Consider the following 18,330-nt stretch of genomic DNA (forward strand, 5'->3'; position numbering starts at 1 on the left):
CTTCAAGGTGGCGAGGGTATTGTTAGTCCCACTGTAGCGGCAAGCAGCCTCGCAAGACTGGTTGTTGGTACCGAAGACTCTACCGTTATTTTGGCCTGTCTAAGCACTCTAGTTTGGGTCATTAACTGTTGACTTTGAAGCTTGTATTGAGACCGTATGTTCTTTGTGAACCATTTCAACAGCGCTGAGTTAGACGTGACCAAATCATGCACAAGGTGGGTGGTTGTTCTGTGTAGCGTCGTTAACATGTTCCACAATGCCAGCAACACTACGCCCTTTCTTGCTTGCGTTCTGACTGCAACGTTAAGTACTTGTAAATGGTACTTTTCATCGTTTTTTTCCCTGTGGTTCAAAGATATCCCATGCAGTTTTGCTTCTACACCATGACATACGCTTTTCAATATCTCTCGTTCATTGGTATCTTTTCCCCGCCGGTGCACCTGTTTTAGTCTCTAGGAAACCGTCCAGTATCTTCCAGTGCGAAGAAAAAAATAACTAACGGTGAGGCCTGATCGAAACAGTTTCCCAAATTCCGCAGTCTGAACCTCATTTACGAAGAGGGCACATTTGGTGAAGAAGGCTCATCCGTCACTCCTTCCTGGTTACTTGTTTTCTATGCTCAGCAGAATTCTGTGGAACTAGAGAAGAAAGGTAAGTAAAGCTTAGATACTTTGTTGTTCCTCCGATACCACGCACGGATGTCTCCTTTGTGCAGAGAAAGACAAAGCCCTACCGAAATTGCTTTCTCCCTCAAAGTGGACCACTCGATCCTCCGAAATATTGTTCCTTTGCTAATTCTTGCATTTGTATACACTCATGTAGAAACATTTCGGTTGCTCAAGAACGCCGTTTTACTTCTACTGTCAAAAAAAAATGCTCGAAGGTACTTGTAGCTCGAGGGCCAACTACGTCGGAAAAGGTGACGTAAACGGAGAAGTTAAGAGGCAAAAAACGCCACCTAAGCTATGGCCACCCGTCCCTTGTTTATTTGTTTGTAAGGCACGTTATGTGACTTGTGGTTGCTGAGAAGTTCTGTGCGCGTAACATCTGCACAGTCGGTGTCAAAAGTTTACAGAACCACGGCACCTCAGTAGAAGCCGAGTACAGTTTAAAACCTCTACAATTAACCAAGGCATCTACAACGAAAGATTCCGTATGCCCCAGGCGAATTTCTATCTTTCGTGCGTATAGTGAATGCATGTACACCGATGACAACTACATCGAATTTGCCTTTACAATGAAATAATTTAGGTGGCCTCGTCGACGGATTTGTTGATTTAAAATGTACGCATGTCGCTCTGCCGATAGTGTTCTCAGAAGTTGCCACTGAAGCGCGCTACACATAAGGACTACCTGTCGATACCACCACAAAAACCACGTAGGGAGGATCTGGGCTTTATTTTGTCTATGGTAGACCCCCCTTCCCACGCCCCCCCCCCTTTTTCTTCATCAACGATACATACGTGCATATACACCTGGTGATCAGCTTGGAACTGACGAATGACATTGTCAAAATCATCAAAAATAGAAATATTGTGTGAAGGCTGACGAAGGGTACATGAAAAATTAGCCTGGAGGAAAACAAAGAGAGGCAATAGTGGTATTCAATGTTTGGCAGCTGTACCTTTCGTTGCTCCTGGATTTTGCCCAGAAGCTAGCCGTGAATCTCTATGCTAATAATATTGACTGCAGTCGTACAGTTCCTTCGGACGAACTGTACTGGAAATGAAATTGGCGTCTGTTTATCCCTGAATTGAGCCTTAAATAAAGGTTTACTTTCGCTAAACGTGCTTAAGTTGAAAGGAAGTGCATGTGGGCATGTTAGTAATCTATGATCGAAGGTTGGCAGCACACAGAAGAAATGTCACTGAAGAAGGGAGTCGGGAAGAAGCGCTGTTTAGCCTGTTCTGTTGCAAACAGTATAATGTGCAATTTTTACAATGAATTGACCTATACAATGAGGAATTTTCCTAGTCACGAGCGCTTCCTTATAAACGCGTCTGACTAGGTATATTTCATTACTCTCGGGAGGCAAGTCTCCCATTCCGGTTTCCAACCTGCCAAGATTCGCGTATACAGCACAGTAGTGGTATGGTAGGTTCTAGCTGAAAACGGTGACGAACCCTCCCGAAGTTCACGTTTCCTAAGATCACGAGCTCAGCAAGATTTCCGCAGCAATTTCACAGTCGCGACCTAAAGTAGAAAATAATAAAGAGCAAAAAAAAGTAAGAAACACTGAACACTTTTTTAAGAAGCACTTTCTTTTTTTCTTTTCTTGTGCATTCTTGAGCTGCAGCGTAAACTCGGCTCGTAGAATGCACGTAAGGAAAGTTCGACCAATGCACGTCTTACTTGTAGGCTGCACAGCGCTGACACAGGAGACCTTTTCCCAGTTTTCGCTGCTGCAGCTGTGGTTTCGCAATTTGATAGTAGTACTTCATAAAAATCTGCTCGGGAATGCCGAATGTAACGACGGCTAACATACCGTCAACGTGACGGTACCACCTTCATAAGATATATATGTAGCATGTTGTGGCTCCAGCCTTGATGTGGAACATTTGCTTACGTCAGAAACACTGTTCCGCGGTGTGAAAAAGAAACAATAAAAAAGAAGAGCACAGAAAGGAACAGTATCTGTAGCAACATAGAGATTCATACAATAATTATTACAGGGTACTGCGGCGCTAGCGCCTATGGGAGCTGCAAGCAGGGTCGTTCAGCCAGCGTGGGAAAGATGGTTAGTACATTCACTTTCCAAAACTTCGTCCTTCTGGCTCTAAACTATGTAATTATGTTCGGCAATGTACTGCGTAATAAAAAATAAGTAAACAATAAGAACGTCCTACGGCCACATTCAGATAGAGGACCTCTAGGAACTGATCGACATCGAAACCATTGAAAGAATATTCAAACAGTAATTCCCTTGTGGCTGTTGGACCGCAGCCCCATAGTTCTGTCGAGTAATTATTGCAGAAGGAAACTATGCCCGCGGTCCGTACCATATAAAGTGTGTCCAAGTTAACTTTAGCCAAGGTTTCAAAGTATTGCCACGCACTGCAGGAAAACACGACCAAATGCGTGTTGTCGGTATTTGAATGGAGCAAATTGCATCGCTTTTGTATTCCGCCTAATTGCAGAATTAGTTAAGGCGAATCAACGAAGTTCTATAGCGTTACCTTAAGCGCAAACCTTAAGAGGAGAAAGTCGTATAATGTTTTAGGAAACATCTAATTCAGCCGCTTCTATCATCCCACTTGCAAAGTAATCATTCTTTTTTTTTGAGGGTGGGGTCTCAAGTAAGCTCGCGAAGTATGAAAAATAGCACGTGACATTCTTGGCATGTTTGCATGCCGTGGTATGAACGGACAACACGTTTAGCCTGGTGCGCAGTCACTAAAACTTAGCTTTCAAGTCCGCGGCGCGGACGCTAGCTCCGCAGCTCACGCAAGTGATGTGCTACACTCGCTGTAGTGAAGGATAGTGATTAGCGGACAAGACAGCGCACCAAACTGATTGCGCTGTTATTTTATACGCAGCGCGTTTCAGAGAACGGCCCAAACGGCGCGCAAGCACGCATACCACTTCATTTTCTTCTCGTATTTTGCAGGCTTTACTTGGAACACATAAACAATGATAACAAAACCCCTGTGAAGTTCAAAGCTGCTGAACTTAACGTTTTCTATGAGATTACGCAACTTTCTCGCTAGCATATTTGCATTAATGCCTGCGAAGTTGGATAATTCGTCTCGACTAACCGTGCAATTAAGCAGATTACAAAAACAGTGTGGCTCGTTCCGTACACTACGAAACAACACGTATTAGGTGGCACATTTAGAGAGTTTCTGGGCGTACTCTTAAGCCTTGGCTAAAGTTAGCTAAGTTCGGGCATTCGTTCCTAACTACACAGTCTGCCTCGGCTATTGCCTCTCCATGGTAATATGCATGGTGCCGGCATATTATATTAAGCGTATTTAGGATTTTGCCACCTCGCAGCGGCGCCGATTAGATTTTTGGTATGTTTTGCGATAAATTGGATATAGAGAATTCTTTTAAAAAGAATACAAACATGGTAATATTGAAAACCTTTAGGAACGTACTGGAAGGCTACAGCGTGGGAAGTGAGGAAGACAAAGGAGACACACAAAGTACACCGACACAGCGCTCACTTTCAAGAAAAACGTTTATTTTGCCGGTGCGCAGCTAGTTTTAAAGCGAACACTAGGTAAAAAAAAAAAACATCACACATGCGCACTGAACCTGCTCGTACCGCTATAGCACCGTTGCATTCGAATCAAGGTAGGTCTGCTCTCTTTCGCACAAGGCTATCGAGGGACAACAGACACAATTATTTCCACACGTGCAATTGCCACAGCCTCGATAATTTCTGCACTAAGGCTTGAGTTTCTCCTTCATAAAATCTTGCGTTTGCCGTGGACAGGTTTCTACCCCCAGTCGCGACAGTGCACGCCTAGATGACCTTGAATAGAGATGTTAACATTGTTGTGGTGTTACCTAAGCCGATCGCTAATGCATCGGCCGGTTTGCCCGATGTAGACTTTACCACATGAGACAGGTATCTCCCATAGGACACACTGGGTACAGTGTGTGAAGCGGTGTCTGATTAGTTTTACACTGGGTCTTCTGTTGGAAGACAGCGCAAGTTTGCTTACTCACTGACACCAGTTTTCTAAGCGCGGAAAACCAACACTCGCAACTAGTTTCTCTGCTGAACTTTAAGAACAAGTTCTTGCAATCAGTTCGGAAGTTTTGAAACAGCTAGTGCGCCAGAACTCAAGTTCAGAGCATCCAGTCGCAGAAATAGAGAGACAAAAAACAGAAAAAATGCAGAGGAGGCAAAGCATCATGGACTCTGTAATTAATTTTGAAGGAGTCCGTAGTAAGGAGTGGACATTGCCCGAGTTGCATGCCGTCGCATCATACATTGCCGCTGATGCACTGAGGGCACACATTGGGTCACTAACTGGGCTTCCCTCAAGCTGTCTTGCTTGCATTCCGGCGATTAGAATGAGTTGAACGTTCGCCCAAATGCAAAACGTCAGGCGTATGCTCAACACCAGAATGAGCGCCTGCTACAGGAATGTCAATATTCAAATTCAAATTCAAACTCTTTATTTCTGCCTTGTACAATGTGGTAACTGCACCAGCCTCAGGTACTACTGACCGATATTAAGAAAGCATGTTGTCACTGAAAGCTTTAAAGCGAGCAATATCTCATTGCGTAGCAATTTATGGATAGTGTGTAGAAAAATTTTATGTGAAGTCAGACAACCATTTTCCAATACAGGTCGACAGTGCGCCGTTTAGGCCCATTGTGGGTGCGGTTGATTGCTTCCGCTGCAGCACAATGACAACCGACCCATTGTCCGCAATAACAATAGGAGCACCGGAGTAAAGCATTCTACGAGCCCGTCCGCTTTCGGCGTTGGCCATATGCCATATGTAGAAAGGAAGCGCTAAACCTTGGCCAGAAATGCCGAAGCCTAGACTAAACGGGGGATAGCAAGCAGTATGAGGCGCCCTGGTTAACAGCCGACTAGTGAGCGTGGAAGGGGACTAAAAGTGGACTCAGAACGAGAGCATGCGCCGCTCGTGCATAAAGTACGCATGCACGCGGAGCCGACACCCTCATATTGCCTATGATGGCATTAACACATTCGTTATGGCTCACCGGGCTTCATGCAAACCAGTTAGGTGGAAAATGCATGTACGAGAACTGCGTCGTAAGATGTGCGTAGCGTTAATGGTGGTTCGTGGGGTGCGGAATGCATATATGTCCTGTAATATAAATATGTGTATCATTCTACTCGTACTACTCATCCTTACATAAGTAAGCAACGCATACTACATCGGCATACCCTCTCCCCCTCCCCCCTCCACGCACACACACATCATTACCACGTATACAACATTCCGGAGCACGCCGACCGCCATACAATGATGCGCATATCTTGGAGAGTTCTCGTTCAGGGATGTTCCCCTTAATTTAATTTTTCCGATATGCACAGGACCCGGAAACATGCTCAGGTTTTTCGGGGAAGCTCAATATGTATGCGTGTGCATCCAACATCCTAGCAATGTCTATAGAAAACACGTTGTATACACCTTACGCGACCGCGAAGTATGACTACAGAACTTGCTGCCCTCTGTGCTGCACTTAAATTTGTGGCAACGTGCAACCGCGTAGAACGGTGTAGTCTCGGCCTTCAGAGACAGAGAGCAAACCGACATGACCTCTCTTTTAGCGCAGCATTTTTTACAGCGAAGCTGTATATGGCTAGGTTCTTGAAAAAATAGCGTGCGTCTATCGAGATGTGTAGGTCGAGAATTTCTCCCAATTTGTGAACCGATCGCGAAGATAGCGCAATGCCGGGACGACCCACGGCGGAGGTGCAGTTAGCCATTAAGGGGCCCGCACACACAGCTTCGCTGGTCAGCCTTCTTCACAGAGTGGAAGCGCACTGTCTTTTTAAGAAACATTAAAAAATGCTCGCAAAGCGGCTGCTTCAATACAAACTTTTCACCCGAACCCCCCCCCCCCCCCCCCCCCCCCATGCAGCGCATCACCATTGAAGTGATTTAACGGGATATACCTATTTCTTCCAAAATTAAAAGTAATCGTGTTTGGCATGATTGTTTTCGTCCATGTCACAAAGACCAATGCAATCTATGCATTCAAATGACGACGACTACTGTGGCTAAGAATGTCGCGAGTGCCTGTATTAAAAATTCAGGGTAATTTTACGTGTGATGTGGAGAACATAATTATTGCGTAGGCATTCTTTGGCGAGTTACCCAACCCTGTCACGCGAGAAGTGTAGTGCCTTGTGTCTGCACAAAAATGCGTAATTTGCAAAGTTACCACATTTAATTGTTATGCTAGTGTAAGTCAGATGGTAGGTATCATTTAAGTGATAAGGAACAATTAAAAGCTAAAAAAATATTTATAAGAAGAGAATACCCATAGAGATCCTTAGGGTTCCTTAGAAGATGCATGGGGAAGCTTATAGTGTGGATGGGCCAACTGAAATTCGGGTGTGGCCCACCTTTAATTAGGGGGCGGGGGCAAACGGGAAATTTGGACGTGCGCCAACTTTGAATTTCGGAGTGGGTCCACTTAAATTTGGGGGTGGGCCAAAGTAAAATCTGGATGTGGGCCAACTTGAAATTTAGGGCTGGCCAACTTTGATTTGCGCACAGGCAAACTTCAAATCTAGAGATTGTCCAACCTAATGTGGGGGTGGGCCAAATTGGAAGCCGAGGTTGGGCGGACCTAAATTTAACGGCGGGTCAAGTTGAACTTTGAGCGTGGGCCATCCTGACATTTCAGAGTGGCCCAATGTCCACTTGAATGATGCTGAGCGTCCTTCGAGCTATGAGTACCTCGCGGACTGGCGAGCACGTTCTTATTGGGCCTTGCCAAGGCGCAGTCAGAACGCAGGCGAGAGCGTGCGTCGACAAGGAACGCGCGCAATAACACAGGCCTGTAAGAGTGACAGTAAGTCTGACATAGCTTCGCTGCGATGCACTCGCCCCTCACGCAACGCCTCGCGCGCTAACTGCGGCCAGCTGGTGTTCCTTTTCGACCGCCCTGCACCATCGAGGCGCGTTCGTGCCCGGCGTTTTGCATGTGACTTAAGCAAAAGCCGGGTAAAAGCTCGCCAGCATGTTACCATAGTACAACGTGTTGTTGATTTTGCACGTGTATTGACAATGCCCCATTGTATGGATTATGCGTGCAGCCTAGCTGTGCTACTAGAAAATTGTTAATGTTTTTCTTGTCTATATTCTCGCGTCTCAACTTGCCAGTGACGCGGCATATTGTCAATGTGATATTAAAGGTTTATGCGTACATTTTAGAGTGTTTGTCGGGTCTTACAATGATCCGATATTAATAATGCTCAAGGCTTTTGCGTACACGGCGCACCAGCGTGCAGCAGCGCGCATAATTAATACTATAATCCCACACCGCCTGTTCAACCTGACAACGCTGGCCCAAGCTGACATGGTCGTAAAGAGACTTCTCGTATGTGAGTACTTTGATACACAGTATATATATACGTATATATATACGTATATATATATATATATATATATATATATATATATATATATATATATATATATATATATATATATATATATATATATATATGTATTGTTACGCGCGAAGGAGACCGTTTATAACCCTGACGAATGAAGGGGACCGTTTACTTTAGGTCGCGAAGGTGAGCGCAAGAGCGGTCAGCTGGTTTATCAACTGAGCGTCGTTCTCTTCTTTCTTCTTCCACTCGGGACCGCAAGCACGTTCACTGGTCTTCGTTTTCTTCATGCGTAACATTCCTCTCGTCGCAGACGAAGCCCGCCGGGCGAGTCAATCCATGTGTCTTGACGTGAACAATTTCAAGCGGGCGACATGGACCACTTGTGTCTTGGCAGCTCTTCTACCACTCGCCGTGAGGCGAGCTATGTTATACGTGACTTCCGTGAGTCTGCTAATAATCACAAACGGTCCATCGTAGGTGGCCAAAAGCTTTTGGCATAACCCGCGTTTCCATACTGGAGTCCACAGCCAGACTAAATCACCAGGGCGATAGGTTACCGGACGGTGGCGAATGTCGTAGCGTACTTTTGATCTGTCCTGCGATGCCAAAGTGCGCAAACGAGCAATACGACGAGCTTCTTCGGCGAGGCAGAGAGTCTCGGCGACAGTGAAATTTTCGTGACTGCAGAAGGGGAAAACAGTGTCGATTGTGTACCGGGGTGGCCGTGCGTACAGCAGGAAGAAAGGGCTATAGCCGGTGGTCTCGTGCTTGGCGGTGTTGAATGCGTACGTGATAAAAGGCAGTACGTCATCCCAGTTCTTGTGGTCGGATGAAACGTACATAGATAGCATGTTTACAATTGTTCGGTTGGTACGCTCCGTAAGCCCATTCGTCTGTGGATGGTATGGTGTCGAGTGACGCAAGTGGGAATCACACAAACGAAGCAGCTCCTCTACGACGTCCGCTGTGAATTGTCGTCCACGGTCGCTGATGATCACGCGGGGCGGACCATGTCGCAGGATCACATATTGCAGCAGGAATGTTGAAACGTCAGTGGCAGTTGCGGAGGGCACAGCCGCCGTCTCGCAGTAGCGTGTGAGGTAGTCGACGCAAACAACTATCCAGCGGTTTCCCTTGGCTGATTTGGGAAATGGGCCTACGAAGTCAATGCCCACTTGTTGGAAAGGCGTGCTTGGAGGCGGGATCGGCTGCAGAAGACCTGCCGGAGCAGTAGATGGCCGTTTGTGGCGCTGACACTGCATGCAGCTGGCCACATACGTCTCAACAGATTGTCGCATTCCAGGCCAATAAAAGCGTTCCTGAATCCGGTAAAGCGTCCTCGCCGAACCCAGATGGCCAGACGTAGGGTCGTCGTGCATAGCACGCAGAATCGCTGTGCGAAGGCTCTCCGGCACCACTAGGAGAAAACGTGCGCCAGTGCTGGAAAAGTTCTTCTTATAGAGGAGTCCATCACGTACACAGAAATGGTTTGCTGTAGTCGAGGCGGTCGTAGCGGTGAAGAGCGGTGTTAATTTATCGTCTTTTCGCTGTTCGGTTTTGAAGCAGTCGAAGTCTGGAAAACGCGGCGACACAGAAGCCACGAGGTGATCGAAGTCGTCGGCGTCACAGTCCGTAGTACTAAGTGGCATACGCGAGAGACAGTCCGCATCAGCGTGTCGTCGACCACTCTTATAAGAGACGGTGAAGCTGTATTCTTGCAGTCGGAGCGCCCAGCGCGCAAGGCGGCCACAAGGGTCACGAAGATTCACAAGCCAACACAACGAGTGGTGGTCGGTGACCACTGTAAAGGGGCGTCCATACAGGTAAGAACGAAACCGCTGAACCGCAAATATTACCGCGAGGCATTCTTGTTCCGTCACAGTGTAATTCTGCTCGGGCCTACTTAATGAGCGGCTTGCATATGCGATCACGTGTTCGCGGTCACCGCAGCGTTGAACTAGGACGGCACCAATACCTATGCCACTGGCATCCGTATGGAGTTCTGTCGGAGCTGAAGGACTGAAGTGTTGAAGAACCGGTCGTGACGTCAGCAGGAACTTCAACTGACGAAAAGAAGAGTCGCACTCCGGAGTCCACTCAAAGGGGGTGTCCTTTCGTAGCAGGCATGTCAGCGGATACGCAACGTCGGCGAATTTAGGAATAAATCGGCGGAAATAGGAACAAAGCCCCAGAAAACTACGGAGCTCCTTGACACAGCGCGGTGCACTGAACGCTTCAACGGCTGCTGTTTTCTGGGGATCAGGGCGGATGCCATCCTTGTCGACGAGGTGCCCAAGCACAAGGGTTTGGCGGTCTCCGAAGTGGCATTTCTTAGAGTTTAAAACTAGACCAGTGTTTCTGATGCAGTTCAGGACAATATCCAGACGCGAGTTGTGTTCGCTGAAGGTGCGGCCAAAGATGACGACGTCGTCGAGATAGCACATGCAGATGTTCCACTTCAAGCCACGCAATACAGTGTCCATAAATCTCTCGAAAGTTGCCGGAGCGTTGCACAATCCAAATGGCATCACATTAAATTCGAAGAGCCCGTCAGGGGTTACAAAGGCAGTCTTCTCCTTGTCGTCAGGATGCATCGGAATTTGCCAATAGCCGGATCGTAAATCTACTGAGGAAAAGTAAGAGGCGGAATGAAGGCAGTCTATTGCGTCATCAATACGTGGGAGTGGGTACACGTCCTTTTTTGTTACAGCATTCAAACGGCGATAGTCGACGCAAAATCTCCAAGATCCATCTTTTTTTTTAACAAGAATCACTGGAGCTGCCCACGGACTTGCTGACTCTTGTACGACTCCCTTTTTCATGATTTCGTGCACTTGTTCGTTGATAATCTGGCGCTCTGATGGTGAAACACGATATGGCTTTTGTCTAATCGGATTTGCCGAACCCGTGTTGATGGTATGGCGCGTTCGAGACGCAGGGATTCCAGGTATATTGTCCTTCTGCGCAAATTCGAATACCGAAACGTGCTTCGAAAGCACACCCACTAACGTTCGGCGTTCACTCGTGCTGAGCGATTTATTGACCATCGACAAAAGGGCCGTTTCCGAACTGTGGCCGTCAGGTTCTTCCGGCACATCTGTAAGTTGAGCCACTGATAAGGACGCGTGTTCCCTGGCGAAGGCTAATTTCATGCCGTCAGATAGTATAACGGGCTCCTTAGAACAGTTTACGGTCCATAAGCCAGTGCGTCCGCCTTTGATCGACACCACACAATGTGGAACCAAAACATTCTTCTTCATACAGTTAAAGTGCATCGGTTCTACGGTAGCTTCGAAGCAGTCGGAATCGGCGCCGCAACAGACAACGGGAACGCAAACGGTAGATGATGCAGGTATGACCGTATCACCACAAACACACAGTGTAGTTTCGCGATCTACAGGGTTCTCCAGGAGTCCTGATGGAATCCTACCACTTAAGAATACTTTTCCGGTGCGGCAGTCGACAGTAGCACCGCACTCCCGCAAGAAGTCCATGCCGAGAATAACATCATGGGTCGACCGAGGAATAATTACAAACTCTGTCGTAATAACATGGCCTCCCAAAAATACGTCAGCACTACACACACCAATAGGTCGCAACGGCTCACCACTCACTCCACAGAACTTTGAATCTTCGTCCCATTTAAACAAAACCTTTCGCCCTAACACGTGTTTAAACGAGACACTCATGACCGAAATTGTTGCGCCTGTGTCCACCAGAGCCATCACAGGAACATTATCTACAAGCACGCGCACTTTGTTTTTCAGCATCAACACAGGAGGTATTTCTGTCAGTAGCACGTCTCCAGCGACCTCACCTCCATCGGCCGCACTAGCTAGTTTTCCGGTGACGAAGGGGACGCGGTGCGACGCAGCGGTGAGGGAGAACGGGGAGCACGACGTTGCGGTGGGGGTGTCAAACTTCTGTCAGATGCTGGGGAGCGATTCCGGGAGCTGCTCGGCCAATACTCGTCGCCAGACGATACGTGTGCTGGCCACGGGGCACCGTGTGGCCGTTCGGAGGGCCGAAAAAACTCTGACGGCTGGCCATACCACGTGGTTATACGCTGGTTGCAAAACCGCGATATATGACCCGGGACACCACAGGAATAACACACCGGGAGAGGTCTAAACCTTGGTCGTTCGTCGATGAAGCGGATATTATCATTTTCCCGCGTGTAGTGGGTTGGTTCGTGGCGAGTGTCACGACGATACATCGGGCGTCGAGAAGGCGTGCGCTGAGTGCGTTGGTCATAGCGCGGAGTCGGCGGGCGTGTTGTCATCCTCGACTGTGGGGCTGCGCTGTACTCCACGGCCGCTGCGGTAACCATCGGTTGCCAAGGGGCCGAATGTGGCGCCGTCATAGCCTCACGTGACGTGTACACGCCATGGTGGTCACCAGTGGAATGCAACAACCCTTCGCGGCGGGAAAGTTCCTCGCGGACAATCTGTCGGATGGTCGAAGGAAGGTCGAGGCAAGGACTCGTGTCCACACTGGCAACCGTCGTAACGTTTGCCAACCGACCAAACTTTGGCGCAATCCGACGCATCTTTAGCGTTTCAAAAGTTCTGCAGTGCCGTATGACATCGGACACAGAACTGAGGCTCTCCTTTCTAATTAGAAAATTGTACACATCCTCAGCCACTCCTTTCAGCAAATGCCCAACTCTATCTTCTTCCGACATGCGAGCATTGACCACCTTGCACAGCTTTAACACTTCTTCGATGTATGTTGTGCATGTCTCACCTGGTAGCTGCGCCCGTTGCGACAGTGTCTGCTCCGCACGCTTTTTTTTGGCGACTGAGTCCCCAAAACACGCCTTTAACTCGTCAACAAAATGTTCCCACGTCGTAAGCGCGTCCTCGTGGTTCTCATACCACACGAGGGCGGTATCGGTCAGGGAGAACACCACGTTGGTGAGCTGAGCGGTTGCATCCCACCCGTTGGATTTGCTCACTCGTTTGTAGTGGACGAGCCACTCGTCGGCATCTTCCCCCGCTTTGCCTCCGAAGGTGGGTGGAACTCGGTAGTATGGCAGCGGACTGCTAGGCGCTGCCCTCGGAGTGGCTCCTTCTTCTGGCATGTCGAAGATGGTCACGGCTGATGGCGGGAGGCCGGCAAGTCGACGGCTTCGACGAAGCTGCGGCAGTGATGGTTCCGTTGTTGTGAGCGATACCCCGCACCTCCACCACTTTGTTACGCGCGAAGGAGACCGTTTATAACCCTGACGAATGAAGGGGACCGTTTACTTTAGGTCGCGAAGGTGAGCGCAAGAGCGGTCAGCTGGTTTATCAACTGAGCGTCGTTCTCTTCTTTCTTCTTCCACTCGGGACCGCAAGCACGTTCACTGGTCTTCGTTTTCTTCATGCGTAACAATATATATATATATATATATATATATATATATATATATATATATATATATATATATATATAAACGAGAGTAAATGGGGTTAACCAAGAGGCCCGATTCTCATAAGTCATATCATAAGAAACCAACAAACACTGACACCAAGAGCAACACAGGGGAAATTACTTGTGCTTAATAAATGAACTAAAGAAACACTAACTTAATGGAAATTAGAGTGGATGAACAAACAACTTGTCGGAGGTGGGATCATGCGGCAAGTCGTATATACACAATTGCACACACACACACACACACACAAATATATATATATATATATGTGTGTGTGTGTGTGTGTGTGTGTGTGTGTGTACGCGTAACTTGCACTTATATTTAGAAATATGCAAGTTCCACGTAGCGGGTCAGAGGACCAAGGTAATGTTTGCCGGCGCTTCGAGCAAGTCAGACTATATTTTTTTTATTTCCCGTGATTGCATAACTAATTATTACTAATTCATCAACTATTCAAATATCCCTGAGAGAAAAAGTGTACGTGAGCAAATTTTAGAGCATGTTGAAAAATACTAAATCGAGCTTCGCCCTCCTCAATACGAGCTACATAAAACTTTTGTCCAAGCCTGAAAGACCGCCAAAAAAACACAAAGAAGTGCCATGCGACTAGTCGCGCAGCATCATTAATAACTGATTATTAGTTAAGCGAAAGGCCGAAAATAGTCTGACTTTCCAAGTAACGACAAGCAACACTGCCTTGGTTCTGTCCAGCTACGTGACACTTGGCATACTTCAATGTTTTGGCACAAGTAACGTGGGACAGATGCTATAGACATGCCTGCGTACACGTAGGCTCGCGCCAAGGTGACGTAAACGGTCAGAAACATACAAACCGTAAAGTGGTGGGTAGAACCAAAAGAACGCTGTCGATTTAAAAGCGCGCCTACGCACACACATGTTGACAAGTGCGGGCGCACGGAGTTTACCAGTACGCATGTCATCGGTAGTCTCATTTCCCGCAGAAACGCTGTAAATGCCATAGCAGAAAGGAAGTCACATCCGGCACGCCACCACGGTCCAGCAATATCCTGGAGCTCAAGTCAGCCGTCTTAGTGAGCGGTCCTCTCAGAAAGCATCGGTATTTAAAGCGTCCTAAATACAAATGAAGTGCTCTAAATTCTCGGCAACACCGCAGGTGGAATACGGCGCGCCTATATCACACTATCTTGAGTTACGCTTACACGAGACACTACATAGGAATATAAAATTCATTTGTACCGCGAGATACACCACTAATAGATGGACGTACGCCGATGGAAAGCCATTTGGAATGTCTGGCCCTTATCGGTCCAGCCAAGCGGTCACTACACATGGATACGCGCTAGCGAAGCTTTGTGGTATCCCTGTTTTTTTTTTGGTTAACTCCACGTGCCGCTATTTTCCGGCCGAACATGAGCGTAACGGTGGCTGCTCTCACCCTGAGGCATGGCGAAGCCGAATCCTCCGGTCTCAAGGCGACCCGGAAGTTGCGCCAGGCTGCAGTCGTGAGCCACCAGGTACTCGATGGTCTGCGAGTCCATGAGCACCGCCAGGCCCTCGTCGCGTACCTTGACTACAGCGGTAGACACCGAGTCCAAGAAAGCGTGCGGCCCGGACATTTCCATCGTTGACCAGAGCCTCTGCAAGTGCGGGTCAGTAGACTCCTGCGAAGAAAAAGAAGAAAGGAAATAGGAGCGTCTAATTTTTCCGTAATGTTAATAAACCTCAAGACTACTGATTTATCCCACGTGCGAAATGTAGAAAAAGGGGATGCTACATCGTTTGCCTCTTTGATTAGGATGCTCGATAAGCATCGTCACCGCTGGCCTAAATTATGTCATATCTGCGTCCTCCTGCTTTGCCTGTATCTTTCCAGCACAAAAAGTAAGTGACTGCTTTATGCTGCGTGCTTCATTTGAACATCATTTGCATTTTATGTCCTCGAGACCCGCTAGGGAGTCAACCCACTTCGACTACGCATTGTAGCAACGGCAAACGCATGTTGAGAAGGAAGTTTGTCATTTTCTTGTGAGGGAAAAACGCAAGATAACGGGCAAGCAAATGGCAAATACGCTCACAGAACGCTGACTGCCAACTCTGCATTCGAAATCAGTGCTGCATCCGAAAGATGTTGCTTTGCAAACTAGCTCGACTTAGGACCTTACTGAAGTTTTTTGGTTCTGCCTATATTGCGAGTCTGTAGCAAATCAACATGAAGCATTCATATAAAGATATATAATCTCACAATATTCTTACTACCTGGAAACCTGGTTTTATCGACACAATGGCTGCTAAGCCAGCATATCAGTGATTCTGGCAGTAGATTGATTCGTCCCAAATTCTGCCGCCTACCTAAGAACAACCTACTTATTTCACGCTTGAAGATTCATAAAGCTAATCTTCAATATGGAATGCCGTGCACTTCAGCGGTTAGCCTTATTTAACCTCTCCTAAAAGGTAGCACTCAACAGTCTTCAAAACATAAAAAAGCACTTGACGACAAAATCAAAAATTGGCAGTTTCTCCTATAATTCGAAGCAACAAGGCGACGGCGGACGCAATTTCAACTGTTTGATGTGGTATCTCTTGGAGTAAACATCGGCCTGTACGAGTGAAATATGTGATCTACAGAAGAAGAGAAAAAGTAGGGATGCTGGGCGTTCTTTCTTCACTATAAATGTTTACTTTATGAGCACTGGGTAAACAAGGGAAGCCTTAGCACGGAGTTTCCATAAGGAAGGTTTTTACAGAGAGAGATAGCGAGAGAAAAACAAACGTTTATTATTCGAAACAGTGTCCCGAGCGAGGCCCTGTGTCACCCTAAGGTGGGAGAATGTGTACACATTTCAGTTCTCTTTCATCAACCCTGCTGCTTAGCTTTCGTGTTTTAGAATGTTCCCAAATCGCCTGCAATCACTACTAAAGACGCTTGCGAAGCACCCGCAGCAAACGCACGCAGTTTCTTTATGACAAACTGCTCCATCATGTTCGGCATTACGACTTCCCTTACCCAGCCTTCGGCTTACCTTTACTCACTTAGGCTTCTCACCTTTGGAGGAGAGGAAGCTATGTGATACTGTGCCCCAGAAAACCAAATTTATCTTGAAGAAGCTAAGTCGCTTTGCCGAAGCATTGCGCCTGGTCTGAGTCCTCCCTTGTTAGTCCACTTTTCATCAATTCAAGTCTCTGCTGTCCTGTGAACTTAGTGCGAGTTTCCTTAAGCCCCCATCCCTGTATGCATGCCGCGTGAAATTTAGGGGGCACCGCAGAACATGGGATGCAAGTTTGACTCTAATTTTTTAAATTTTTTAAAGTTTAAATAATACCACAAAAAGACTACCCGGTACTGTCTTTTGTTTATGCACTCATATTTAGGAGCTACAATGAATCGTTGCAAAGTTAAAACAAGCAGACTTTCTTTAAAAAAAGAAAGAAAGTTACGAGACAAGCATTTCAAAAGAGTAAACCACAAAGAAAAGTATGAAACAAATACCAATCTCATGACTTACTTCACTCTCCTGGCTTGCATGTACCTGCCTTCACGCATTTCGTTGGTCGAACAAGGTGCACGTATTGGCCCCTACCACTTGAACTTAGTCGCCACACACAACGCGCCAGAGGTCACTGTATACAGAATTAATACTAACTGTACAACGGCCTTCTTGAAAGTGTGGCTTTCGTTTTACAAGTGCACAGTGATAATATCCTCTGTATTTCACTTTACCCAGTTATAAAATCTGCAATTCTAAACAGCAACGGACCCCGCCACTTTTAAACTGCTGGGACTCTCTTGCAAATTGATTAGCGCTGCTTAGTAAACGGAACCAGGCTCGTTCACCCGGTTATCGTTTCTTGAACGAACACAAGTTAGTAATTCCGTTTTGAAGATTAAGCTTGGAAACACAGATGTAATGAAACATAGAAGAAAAACAAAAAAGCAATCAAACAAACAATACATATAATGACAGTTATTTTTTAATTCAGTCCGTATACGTTTCAAGCTAAGTCTCGCTAATTATTGTTACTCTGCACCCCAGTAAGCTGCCGGCTAGAACCAAAGTTGGGTATAACGTCTGTCGATCTTGAAGTGAGGCTCTAAAACTGAAGATATAGTATAAAACAAATTAATGATGAAACAGCAAATCGCGATACCGTGAATAACCGAACAGTTTTTGGCGTTTCTTTTTTTCCGCCCACAAATTGCGAATAAAAATAATTTTATTTGGAAGTTAGTCTTTGCAACACCTATATGCGAATTTAATTAATTGATTTCTGAGATTCTACGTTTCACAAGCGCGATCTCTTTGTGAAGCACGTCGCATTCGGGGACTGCAGAATAATTTTGACCATCCGGTATTCTTTAACGTGCACCTAAACCTAAGTGCAGGAACTTCCTGAATTTGGCTTCCATCGAAAGGCAGCCGTCACGGCCATACTATTACTCTTCGTAGGGTTATTTCAAATAATCAATGTCTCGTTTCAACGTATCGGGTTCTGAGAGAAAGGCATGAGCGAAATAACTTGAAGATAATCTGATCAAGAACAGTAGAGTAAACCGTATCAATAATGTGAAAACGACTTATTTTACAGGGGTTATCTGGAGGTCTACGGAAACTACATTAGGAAGTTATGCTTCTGCGATAACAAAGAGGTCCCTGCTACTGCGAGCGCTGGCATTGTAAGCTAGAAAAGGCAGAATGCTGCACTGCAGGATGGCGACCGAGCTCTGAAGTTCTCGCGCTAGCCCGTGGCGACGCCCTAAATTTTGGCAGCGGATACCCAGTTTGTTTGTTTATCGGTAAAGAAGGAACACATCTTGTACATAAAGAACTAGAGGATCCAACAGCCGAGCTTAAACACCTTCTTATA

General features: G+C 46.7%; 1 protein-coding gene across 1 annotated transcript in view; it reads right to left on the reverse strand.

The window, feature by feature from the left end:
- LOC142585003 (glutamate receptor ionotropic, kainate 3-like) overlaps positions 1 to 18,330 on the reverse strand; it is a 248,816-nt gene that overhangs the window by 25,103 nt on the left and 205,383 nt on the right. The window contains exon 12 of the mRNA XM_075695424.1: positions 14,900 to 15,125. Coding sequence (XP_075551539.1) covers positions 14,900 to 15,125 — 226 coding nt within the window. The remainder of the gene's footprint in view (positions 1 to 14,899; positions 15,126 to 18,330) is intronic.

This window comes from Dermacentor variabilis, chromosome 6 (assembly GCF_050947875.1).
Source record: "Dermacentor variabilis isolate Ectoservices chromosome 6, ASM5094787v1, whole genome shotgun sequence".
NCBI classification, from domain to species: domain Eukaryota; kingdom Metazoa; phylum Arthropoda; class Arachnida; order Ixodida; family Ixodidae; genus Dermacentor; species Dermacentor variabilis.